Here is a 12,155-nt window from a genome sequence, read left to right as displayed (position 1 = left end):
GCTCCACAATCACACTGTTTACCACACACATCACAGCCCTTGTGCAGTATGGAAGGTTTTTGTATCTTCTCTTTAAAAAATGTTTCAAAAACTGTTTCCACATGCCTACATTTAACTTTGTTTTTAACAAATGCCCTCATTGTGGGATCACAGTAACACAAGTGGTGTGCACGGTAAAACAATATGGACAAAACATCAGAACTATCCCTTTCACCCCTTTCAACTGCTTGAAGGTAGGATTCCATGTTCCCTGGCACTCCAAAAATAACAACAATTTCAAATGTTGGGTATGTTAACTCCCGTTCTCAGGGCACTAGCTGTTATTACCAGGCAAGTATTTCCATTGTGAGACTAAATCAGTCCTGAAAAAAAATTATATTATCCTTGATGTCTGGAGGGGTCTTTCAGTGATACATAGTCCCTAATTTTACTTTTTCATGGAAGGAATTGTTGAAAAGTGTCATAAATGTCACCACGTCACTGCTTTTAATGACTGGCAGAAAATTATGATTTTTTTCATCATGCACATTGTTTACCATATCATTGATAAGCCAATTAAAGGTATCCTGTGGTTCACTCTTAGGATGCATTCCTTTGAGGTGATCTGGATCAGGATCAGTGATCCAAGATCACTCAGATCATGGTACATCAAAAAAACCGATGAATCCACTCTGGTCATGGATTCATCAGCTCCTTTTGTTTGATGCACAATGATCTGAGTGATCTTGGATCACCCCAAAGGAACACACCCTTAGCTTTTTCAGCAATATATTTGACATTTCTTTTGTCAGGTGACATCCTAATGGTTTTGACAGCTGTCATATTTAACATCTTATTAATTTTATTAATTTTTCCCCAACTTTGTCCTGGCTGTTGCGGTCAGGCAAACATTGGAACTTTCAGAGTTACTTTTACTGTATGTTGCCAACTACAGAATAGGCAGCCTGGAAGGGAACTTGGCCATGACTACCAGTCCAACTTAACCAGTGTAACATGAATATCACCATGTGAATATGTGATAATTAATCAGTAATTAATGTTGATTCATTGTAGCAAAGACTAAATAATTCCAAACTATTAATAAAAATGCTCAAAAGTATGCATGAGTAACAACAAAAACAGCACAATATGCTTTCTAGTAAACTAGCTTATCTCTCAAACCAAAATGATACCATAATTAAATTATCAGGTATATACAATCATGATTCAATTTAATTCTTAGTTTCATTTAACGTTTTATTTAACTTATTTCAGGTTTGTACATAATTATCCTTCACCGACACAAAGGAAAATAACAATGAAAAACAGTACAGATGAGTATTACTCATGATCTGTAAGAAGCTGAAAAAAGACTGACAACTCACCAAATAACCACACAATGAGTTTCATCTAAAACAACGCCCAAAATATTTTCTTCGCTCAAATTTGAACCTTCTTAATGTTTTACTTGAAAACAACAAATCGCCGGGGTCGCCCTGTTTAAATTCCTCGAGCTTCAAACAATTCATACCGAAAACTTGGTAAGTTTGGCTTTGGTCTTCGATCAGCGCAGTTAGTGGGCAGAGAAAATCAGAGTTAAGAGTGCTTTTGCAACTCTTTTGCGAACGGGAGCGAAGGTTGATAAGCTTATAAAATGAAAGATTTTCCGTGACCAGTGACCCTGGGTAAAGATACGAAAGTCCCAGATGTGAAAGACTTGATAGAAGCTGACTGATGCTTGCGTGTAGGCAGAGTATCGTCAAGCATTTTCGCACGATCTCCTTTCGCTCGCCCTTTCGCCGCCATGTTTTTCTTGCATCCAGTGGGCTCAGTTTCGACCATCGGTTTCTCGTACAAGTTGATGCTCACACTCGAAAAACCAGTTTGACGACTGTAAACCGGTATGGCTAGCCCGAGATTTGGGGCTACGGCGACTTGAAAGGCTAAAGCAGATTTGTGCAGAGCCTCTTTTTCCGTCTCCTGTCCGCTCAAAAAAGCGATAAAAGAGGCTCTGTTCGCAGGGTGGACCAGAACGTGCCTCCGTAGCTTCCTACTACCACCGGGTGCGGCCAACGCGCAATTCCTCCCAGATGACCTTGCGATCGCGACACGTAGACAAATAAATTCCGCCGACGGCAGCAATGTGGAGGCCGAAGCCCCCACAATAAACCACTACATTTTAATTCATTTCATTTCAGTGGAGGCTATTTCAGTATAGGTTTTTAGTAAAGGATATCTCTGACGAACATAAATCTAGAACATTAGGGGATGTTTTAGAAAAACTTAAATTCTTGTGGTTGTGATTTCCTCGGTATCGCAGTCACGTTTGCTTTTATACCATCTCATACTTTCAGCGTAGAGGTATAACTGTGATATTCCAATTTAACGCTGGCGATACGGAATAAGGATTCTGTTTCAGGCAACACCGTTCTCAGGTTTAGTGGCTCCTCCGTTCCTCAGAACCTGAAGGGTGTAACACTGATATTTTCTGTCTACATATCTCCGGCACCTAAAGTTAGTAACGACACTCGCGGTCTCGTCTTATTTTCAGGGTCTGAAGACAGTAAAGAAAAGAAGCCGACCAGTTCTTTGAAAACATTTTACATCTGTATGATAGCTGTTGCCTTCCTAGGCGTAGCGATCGCTTTGGTCATGTGCCTGTTTCAACCAGCTAAGAGGTGAGATTATAGTTTCAAGAAACAGAAAGTTGACTGAGTCGGTTGGTAGTCCCATCCGGTGTTTGGGTCGTGAGGATTGCGTGACGATTTAAATAAAGGTCACGGTTTGGGTCGTAACACAACCATCACGACCAAAGTAACGACGGAGAAGAAGATGAACCGGTGGGCAAGACAACTAATCGCCCTCGGGGATGTATAAAATTCCCTTAGGATTTAGCGTCCAATTCAGGTCATTCCTGTATTACTGTACCATTTTGAACTGTTACTTTGTACGTAGAGCCTTTACTAAGTCTCAGGCCTTCCGTGTAGGGACAAAAAAGAGAACTTGTCTTGTCCTTAGTAAATTGTTCCCCAGAATGTTGGGTAGGAAAAAAGGAACGTCTGAAAGCCCATATGGGGGATTAATTCTCTTACCTCTCATCTGCTCTGCTTACAATGCATTCTGTGTCAGCTAACTCTCTTTTGTTACGTAATATCTTATTTCAGCCAAACTACATGTGGAAAAGTGTCAGACCCCCAGAAGAGCAAAAACTCCTTTAAGCTGACGAATTATGTACCGTGGATAAATAAAGATGATCTATCTATCTATGTATCTAAAAGTCTTCACCGGGAGTGTCGCGTAGAGGTCAACTCTAAGGAAGACAAATAATTGATTCACGAACCACTGTAAGCTCTAACACTGTTCTGGTGTTGTCATGCCAGAGGACTGTACACGAACAGGAAAAACAAAGCTTTTATCCAACAGTAGCGTCACGCTTATTTAGGGCAATTTGACCGCACGGTCCACACCCCGTGCAACTCATCCATCAAATAAGTTTGTTTATTATTCTTCAAAGTATAGCTGGTCAAACGCGAAGTAAAGATGTTTAAAGCTTTAACTCTCGTCCTTAGCTGTTGGTTAGCCGTAAATTCTCGAGCGACCTCCACTATTCTCCTGCGCGACGCGCAGCCTCGTTACTAGCTAGGAAAGTCTTCCCTTTTGCTTCTAACTGGAATGCTATTCAGCCCGACTAGAATGCAAGCAGGCCTCGGCTTTTTTGTGCGGCCCAGCACCCCACAGGGCTTGAATCGGACAGATGAATCTCAAAAATGATTCTAATTTTCTTTACCCTATTTATGACCTGGCCAAAAATTTGATACTCAATTTATGACTGTTGCGGCTGGCACAGTTGCCCTAAACATAAGTTATGAAGGGCTTTTGCTGATGGCCTTTTTGACAATGATAAAAAGTAGCTTCTTCTAAGAAACATACCCAATTCAAGACTAGAGTGCTAAAACCATACCCTATTTAAGACCAAAATGGCCAAAATCAAAATCAATAAATTTGTCTGCCGCAAAAAGAAAACAGAAACAGAAAAAAAAATTAAAGTTTCAAAGTGCCGATCTTTTTGTTGCCATTATGGTCACTGATGAAATGTGACAATTTGGGTCAGTGGAGCATTGCATGCATGTTGCGTGACTATTGCTTGACAAGGCATGAGACTGCCCCAATATCATGAATCTTTGTTCACAACATTTGCCTCATTAGGATAAGCGTTTCAGTTTTTATTAAACTAGGAAAACGTAATTTTCCAAGTTGTAGTGGTAAAGCGTGTTACGCCGCAAAATGTAATACTAACGTAAAATGTAATAACAATCGCCGCAAAATGTAATACTAACGCAAAATGTAATAACATCAACGCAAAATGTAATAAAGTTATAAACGCGAAATGTAATAACTTTCCAACGCAAAATGTAATAACTTTTTTAACGCAAAATGTAATAACTCCTGAATTGCAAGTATGTTCAAAACAAAAGATATGACAGGCCTACACGGACTCCCCTCGTGAATTGCGATAGCGACGCATTTTAGCCTTCAATTAATTTTCGCTCTAACAAGCGTATCTTTTAGAGATTTGTCTCTCTTATATGATATAATCGGAGGTTTAGTATAGATGCTTTTCCGTAAGCATCATTTTGTTTGTCCTCCGCCATGTGTTCTTCGGTGTCCGTTGGAGGACAGTAAGAAGGCGTTTTTGGGGCTGTGTAATCGACATCCTCGTCACCAGATGTACTTAGCGGTAATTCGTTGTCTGATATCATAGTTGCTTCAGCAGGACCGCTCGGTTTCGATTCTTCACGAATCTCTTCAGCTGCTGTTTGGAGCGTGACAACTTTAAATCCAATGTTACTCAGGGAAAGGTAGAGAAGTTTCTCAATTCCGTTCCCGCTCGAATAGTTGTTTGGTGATCTTTTTATCTCAGGATAGTCTGTGGTTATGATCGAAGTTGTAGCTTTCCTACTGGTCCTCCCTGAAGCGAGAGGGCCAATGAGGTGTAAGGGAAGCTAGAGTGTGTTTCTTTGTTAAGGCTATTTTTAAGCTTGGGCTTCCCAAATGGAAGTGAGATCGCTCAAGAGTACTATAATATACTTTTACGCTGTGCTGCGTATTATACTCAGTCGAGGACAAGGCCTCGGGTGTTTTTAAGCGGTGTAATTTGCGTATTATACTCTTGTTTTGTACATTTTTGGGTTTTAATTTTTCTTTTGCACTTTTCTCTTTTTATCTACTCCTTTACCAACTGCTTACAGAGAGATTCACGGCAATTACACTGACTTTCAATCATGTGTTATTTAAATTAAGGTAAGCCTCTCACTGGGAAGCCAAAGTTTCTTTAACAATCTCATGGCAATCAATCAATCAATGGCAAAATCAACCAGCCATAGCTTTGTATGAGAAAAAAGAACGTGCATTTGCTGATAATTTCATAAAGCTTCACACAAAACAAGGTCCTCCTGCTCCCCCACGCACACCGCTTCCTCGTTCAACCAACATGGCAAAGGAACATCTTTCTTATTTTGATTCGAGGGTGTGTAGAATTCATAATAAAACTAGTAGACCTAGTATACAGGTTATTTATAACTTAGGTTCCGAAAAGTCAGAATCACGATACTGTTACTAATTTTTGACTAAGTTGAACATACTTGCCATTCAGGAGTTATTACAATTTGCGTTATTACATTTTGCGTTAAAAAAGTTATTACATTTTGCGTTGGAAAGTTATTACATTTCGCGTTGATAACTTTATTACATTTTGCGGCGATTGTTATTACATTTTGCGGCGATTATTACATTTTGCGGCGTAACAAAGCGATTTCATTCCCCCTCCTTCGCTCCTTCACTAGGTCACTTCCTGTGAGATATTGGAAACCCGGAGGGGGGGGGGGGAGGAACTCCCATATGAAAAGGTCAGGGATGCTCGTCGCAAAATTTGAATTTTACTCCGAAAGGAGACTAATATGGGAGTTTCTCGAGCTTCATTAGACCCCTCAAAGATACCACTTAAGAGTGTGTCCATGGAAAAACCAGGCAGAACCAGGCAAGAGGTGATGCTGCGCAAATCACCAATTTTGCTCAAACTTGGCACAAATGTTGGGTTTGGTGAGTAAATGATTATGGCAAAAACTTAGGTCAAAATATTTCATTCCCTTCAAGTTAGGGAGACCCCCTCCAAAAATGGCCGTTTGTCACTACTTTACGCATATTTAATTAGCTGTCTTTAATTTAGTATTTCTACAACAAGGAAGGCCGTGTGAAAATGAAATCCACTGGATCATGTTCTCCTATTATCAGTCTCAAAGCACAGATATTCATTTGAACTAGACAATTTGATTTCTCTCCGTGGCTCTGTCTTAAGTAAGATGCATATTTCGTAGTGTTGTGAATAGCCTTTAATTGATGGCAAATATCTGCACTGGGCAACAGCAAATACACATTATCCTAACATGGATAGTGAGAGCAATCACCGAAAGTTCTCAAAAAAGCCATAAAATGCTTGGGGACTTGGGGACATAAAATGCTTGCGGAAAGAAGCACTTGAGACATTTCTTTCATATATTTTCAGAGCTACATTTTGTGGCATTCTCACCATATCGAAAAAACGCGGCAGAAGAAGATTCAACGCATATGTTCCCTCAACTTATGTTTTCAGGCGTAAAATATAATGGAAACAAGAAATAACTGCTACATACGTGTCACTTAGACACGATTTTGCGCTCTCGTTGATTCTTGGATTGCGAAATGTCCCGTTTTGTGTCATCTATTCCGTTGCTTCGACCCCAGTTTTAAAGAGAATATCCATTGCCATCCCGCTTTCGTCATCAGAGATATCAACATTTGTCGAGAAAGCTACTCAAAAGGCCGTTTAAAATCCAGGAAGAGCCATCAGCAGCCGAGCAGCCGAAGAAAACCAAAATGGCTTCCTGTTTCAAATAAAGTTACTCTTAAACAAATAAAGTTACTCTTTGTTCCGCTAGTTATTCAGCTTGTGTGGTATATACTAAAACAATTATTCACCTCCACTTCGGTGAATAATTGTTAATTATGCGGCTAGCTCCGAGAACGAGCAAGATGAAGGAAATCATGCGCTGTGATTGGCTACTCGAGCGAGCAGGATGGTGAATTCTTTATTGACCAAGTTGCTTGGTCAAGATGGCTGGATATTGGCCTCGTTCTTTTTTCTTCCGAATTTATGGACCTCTACTCCGTCTCGGTCCATAAAAACACGCAAAAATAAAACTTGGTCAATATCCAGCTATCTTGGCCTCACGCTTGGTCAATAACCCATATTTGTTTATAGCGGAGCTCCGGCGGCCCGAAGGGCCGTCAAGCGGAGCACTATACCTATAGAGAGAGGTAAAGGAAACTCATGAAATGATTTTCTCATGGTTATCATAGCTAGCAGTATTGCTCGATGGCGGGTACGCACGACGACGACGACGACGACGCCGAAGTTGCGCAAGATGGCAGCCATATTCCAGCTCATAGGTTGACAGAGACATGCAGCCTCGGTTTGTAGCCTACTTCTTTGATATTGGACATCCATGTTATGGTCAATTGACACCTATCAAAACAAGGTATCAGCTGACCAGTATCACATGACCATATTGCGGGATCATAGCGATCATGTGCTTTTTAAAGTTTACCGCTGACCAAATGCTGGTTTCCCGGTTTTTCGGTTGGATCGCGGGCTCATGTCAGGTTAACTTGTAAATAGTTGTTCGAAACCCAGTTAACGTGACTCAAAACAATAATATTTCCGTGAGAAGCCTGGGCTCTTAGGCGCACTTCCTCACGAGGCATCACGCGATCACCCGAGGGGTCGCGAGATAGCGCGCGAGATTTAAAGTTCGCAAAATTCACAACAAACAGGGCGGCGCGATGCCTACTTCGTAAAACTTTGTTTCCGCTAAGTTTAGTGAACTGTTTGCGATATCGCTTATTTTCACCTTCGAAAAGATCCATCCTTCAGGCAATTTCAAAGGAAAAAACATTCTTTTAAACCGCTGTGCTGGAACGTAAATGAAAATTGTGATGTTGATGTTACGATCGATCGCACCGGCTATCAATCTAAAACACAGAAGGAAAAAAACTACCCTTCAGGTTTTCTTCTTTCTTTTCCTGCGCCAATCTCACCTTCGGGTATTTATAGTACTCATTTCTTCTACCGCTTATGCTGCTAACGACAACAGCGAAAAAGAAAACACTATTCGCGGGTTTTCGAATTTTCGCGTGGAATTGCGGGTTTTACTGAGTAGCGGACAGCCTTCACGCTGGGGCAAATTGCGATCTTGCAAAGTCGAGATTTTAATTTACGCGTAGAACACGCGTGAAAAATTCCTTATCCACGAAGCTAATATCTCAAAAACTGATCCGGTGACCCTACTCTTTTGATGCAAAAACTTTTTTAACAACAAAAGCGGAATGTATTGTAACGCGCGCGAGCGACAACAACTTCCACTCAAAGAGTCCAACAGCCAACGGTTTAATTACTCGACTCTTAACGTTCAGCTTACTTTTACACGGCAAGTCTACTAACACATACAGGCCACTAAATAACGTGAATCCCTTATAAATCCTGTATTACCAGTATATTGCGCATTCCATACTCGCCATATAACTGCCTCTTAGTCTTAGAACTCTTGCGAGTATACATTCAAATACAACCGTTATACATCTTAGCGGAAAACGAAGTGCTCTGGGAGCAACCATTTCAGGCGCGCATGGCCGGCGCGCATAGATGCAGACTGCGCAGTGAAACCGGATGGGCAGAATTCGGTTATTTCAAAATGGTTGCTCCCAGAGCTCTTCGTTTTCCGACCGCTGGTCAAGGGGAACGATGACTCTGGGAACGAGATTGTATGTAGCCTGGCTAAATCTATATATTAAAACTGGTTCCACTCCTTTTGTTTAAGCTGGTTTCGGTTGATCTTGCCTGTTAGCGTAGTGGGAAAGGCATCCACAAATTCTATCTGGAAAGAAATAAAAAGGACAATATCAGTGTATGTTCTTCCATGTAAGGCATTTAATTGAGCTAGTCACGGTCAGGTCCTCGCTGGGCAAGTGTTTTACACGTACGTAAGCAAGTCTATCTCTAGATGGTAATGGTTTAACAGTTGATTGATAGTTCAAGTCTGAGCTTTTTTTTCTTAAAAGAAAGAACGCGAGCAAAATTTCAAATAATAAATATAACTAAATAACTTAAATGCCAAATCTATGTAGGAGCGCTTTGCCGATTGAAGACATTAACTAAATAAACAAATTTTGTAACTAAAACATAATTGACCTTCCTTGGGCTCATCCAGGCTCCTGTCTTCTTTGTCACGTAATCTTGTAGTTCCTTTATCATCTCATTTGGTTCTTTGTTCTTAAAATCACTGGACAACACGACAAATGCTTTCACTGACGCCTACAGAAACGGTCAGAAATGCGTGAAATTAGACCATGAATACTGCATTCCCAAAACAAGTTTTCTTTCTCAGACAACTTAACTTGACGAAATTCAAGTCGAGGAAGCGTGAAGCGCAAGATTTGGAACAGTACGTGTTTGCCTCTTGTGAATCAAATTAATTAGCTTGTTAGACGTTCAGCCTTGATTCCAGAATTGATTCTTCTTACGTATTAGTCTTAGCTCCATATCGTACTGGTAAAAAAATGTCAGGATCTGGCTTTCAAAGGCTTCTTGCAGTGAATACCTCTCAAACTGAAAGTTTATAATCCTTAATGTACTGTTAACGTTGAAGCGAATTATCATCATTTTAACTTGAGCAGCGACTATTTCTGACCTGTCCAAGTGGGTCAGGACTGCTGACCACAGCACACGCCAAAACCGCTTGGTGTGAAATCAGACATTCTTCAACATCACAAGGATTTATGTTGACGCTGAAAGAGTATAATTTAATAATTTGATGAATAGATGCATTGAAAAAAGTTAGTTCAAAGGCTAGTGTAGTCCAGTGAGTGTGACTGGTGAGAGGCACGTCACGTGATCAGATGATCACGGGCACATTCTTGTTGTCGCACTTCGCATGCTTGCTTTGGAAAGGTCTCGCATTCTAAATGCCAGCCGCGAAAATAACCTCCAGAGTGTTATGGCGCTTCTTCTCCAAGATGAGTTTTTTTGGCAGGCGATCCAAATCTTTTTGTTCAAGTCATGTTTCATCCCTGTAAAGCTCTGACAAAGTGTAATCGGCAGTACTCGAATGTCAGATTATAAATAATCTAAAACAAGATGTTGCAGCAGCAAAACACTTAGATGTGCAATGCAAGTGGCTTCGTAGATGAAGTCTCTACCAATTTAACATGGTCCGTATTGGAAGTAGATAAGTAAATGGATAAGTTATTGGTGGTTTTTAAAGTTAAACTATAAAGAACAAAGTTTTTAAATTAAAAAAATGTTCATATTTACTCCTTACGTTCCATGTCGGTATGTTTGCAGGAAATAGCCTCGTACTATTAGTTGATCAGTACTTTTTTTTTCTTACCCGTTAACAAATATGATGTCATCGGTTCGTCCTACAATCCAGAAGTAACCGTCTTCGTCTTTATAGCCAAGATCACCTGACCATTTATGCAACACATAGGAACACTTAAAAAGGCTGGCTTTCATTGGCGAATACGCGTTGGGTAATATAGCAGTAAGATGCTGTTGGTTAAGTAGCATCTTTTGTTAAGAAAACTTGAAAATCTCCTATCAAAAAGAGCTGATCATCAAAATCTTACTGATTCTGCGTACGACGTTTATGCTTATGCGCTAGAATGGATTACTTCGCAAAATGATGCTCACTTGCATACTGCCCATAACCAGTATGGAAAACTGACGATATGAAAAGACTGTTGACTGTTGAACTAGAATTGCAAGTTGTTTCGAGCAATTCTCAGATAATACACACCTTCGTCGGATAGAAGGTTATGACCAGAATTTGATTTCAAATTATGGTGAGATCATACAATGTTCAAATTAACTGAATATTGACCAAATATTGCGTATTTTACAGACGAACTTCGACCCTAAAGATGAACAGAAATTAACTCGCCAACCTGTGATGTACAAGTCTCCTGAAAAACGAGCTGCTGTTTTGTCGGGATCATCCTGTCGATATAAAATAACACTTCGTAATGAATCATGCCATCAAGAAAAAGCCATATGGTGAAAAAAGGAAACACACATGCACGCTTTAGGTAATACCGTTTGGCTCAGTTGTAAGGTTTAACTCACCACATAACGACTAAACAATCCCGCAGGACGATAAGGTTTCACACGGACTGCAATCTTTCCTATTTTACCTGGAGACAGTTCTTGGTAGTTATCATCAATAACCTGGAAAAAAAAATGGAATAGATTACAACACGTGTGAAATTTATGGGACTACACTTGCATGCACAACTGAAACCGAATTAATTCAAGCTCATTTTAAAGTAGTGTGCAATTTTAATTTGTCGCTTTAACGCTTATTTTTTTTTTCTTAGAGCGTGAGCAGGTGAAACATGGCGAATCCTACAAACCGATTGGCTCTTAAAAGCTCTGGAACTACCGATTTCACCCGTAGTCAAAGGAACGGGCCGACTTCCTAGCGCGAAAACATTTTTGGCAACGTGCAAATACGCCACAGAGTGTACTCAAGACGTACACAGGGTTTCTCTTAACAGACCTCCAGGCAGACAAGCAACAACACTACTGATGGAGTAATACACAACTGACTGAGTATGCAATGGCATATTGCAGGCGGATGAACAAATACCGTGAAGTCTGAGGTACAAACCACTTCAATGTTGCAACAATTTGTGTTAGTTTCTGACTAATGTTTGAGTAATAGTGAACAACTTTTTAAATGGAGAGGAAGTATTTAACACAATTGACCTGGCCGGGATTAGTTGGAAAGAAGGATAACACAATCCACCGGATAAATCACTATCCAGTAGATAGCGTGGTTTGTTTTGCTAACACTTATCCACTGGATAGCGATTTATCCGGTGGATAGCCGATGGGGTACTTCCAGAAAAGTTGGTTGGGGGTGTGCGGCCCACTTCCCAAAACCCTTACCCCATTTATGGCCAAAATCTGCAATTTTTTGCTACCCTATTTGTGACCTGGCCAAAAATTCGATACCCTATTTATGACCGTTGCGGCTGCTACAGTTACCCTAGACATAAGTTGTGAAGGGCTTTTGTTGTCGGTC

The 12,155-nt window shown here is 40.5% G+C and overlaps 1 protein-coding gene across 2 annotated transcripts in view; it reads right to left on the bottom strand.

Moving 5' to 3' along the window:
• Positions 1-8,431: 8,431 nt before the first annotated feature.
• Positions 8,432-12,155, bottom strand: part of LOC145499826 (acyl-coenzyme A synthetase ACSM4, mitochondrial-like) — a 6,775-nt gene continuing 3,051 nt past the window's right edge. The window contains exons 4-9 of one of the 2 annotated variants that reach the window (XM_081479345.1): positions 11,195-11,296; positions 11,017-11,068; positions 10,461-10,536; positions 9,762-9,858; positions 9,263-9,385; positions 8,432-8,948 (exon numbers count right to left, since the gene is read on the bottom strand). In XM_081479345.1, coding sequence (XP_081335471.1) covers positions 8,862-8,948; positions 9,263-9,385; positions 9,762-9,858; positions 10,461-10,536; positions 11,017-11,068; positions 11,195-11,296 — 537 coding nt within the window. In that variant the 3' untranslated portion in view covers positions 8,432-8,861. Of the gene's footprint in view, positions 8,949-9,262; positions 9,386-9,705; positions 9,859-10,460; positions 10,537-11,016; positions 11,069-11,194; positions 11,297-12,155 lie in introns of those variants that run through there. The other variant, XM_081479346.1, reaches the window with a different exon arrangement.

This window comes from Orbicella franksi, chromosome 10 (assembly GCF_964199315.1).
Source record: "Orbicella franksi chromosome 10, jaOrbFran1.1, whole genome shotgun sequence".
Classification (NCBI taxonomy): Eukaryota; Metazoa; Cnidaria; class Anthozoa; order Scleractinia; family Merulinidae; genus Orbicella; species Orbicella franksi.
This window is presented reverse-complemented; position numbering and strand designations above follow the sequence as displayed.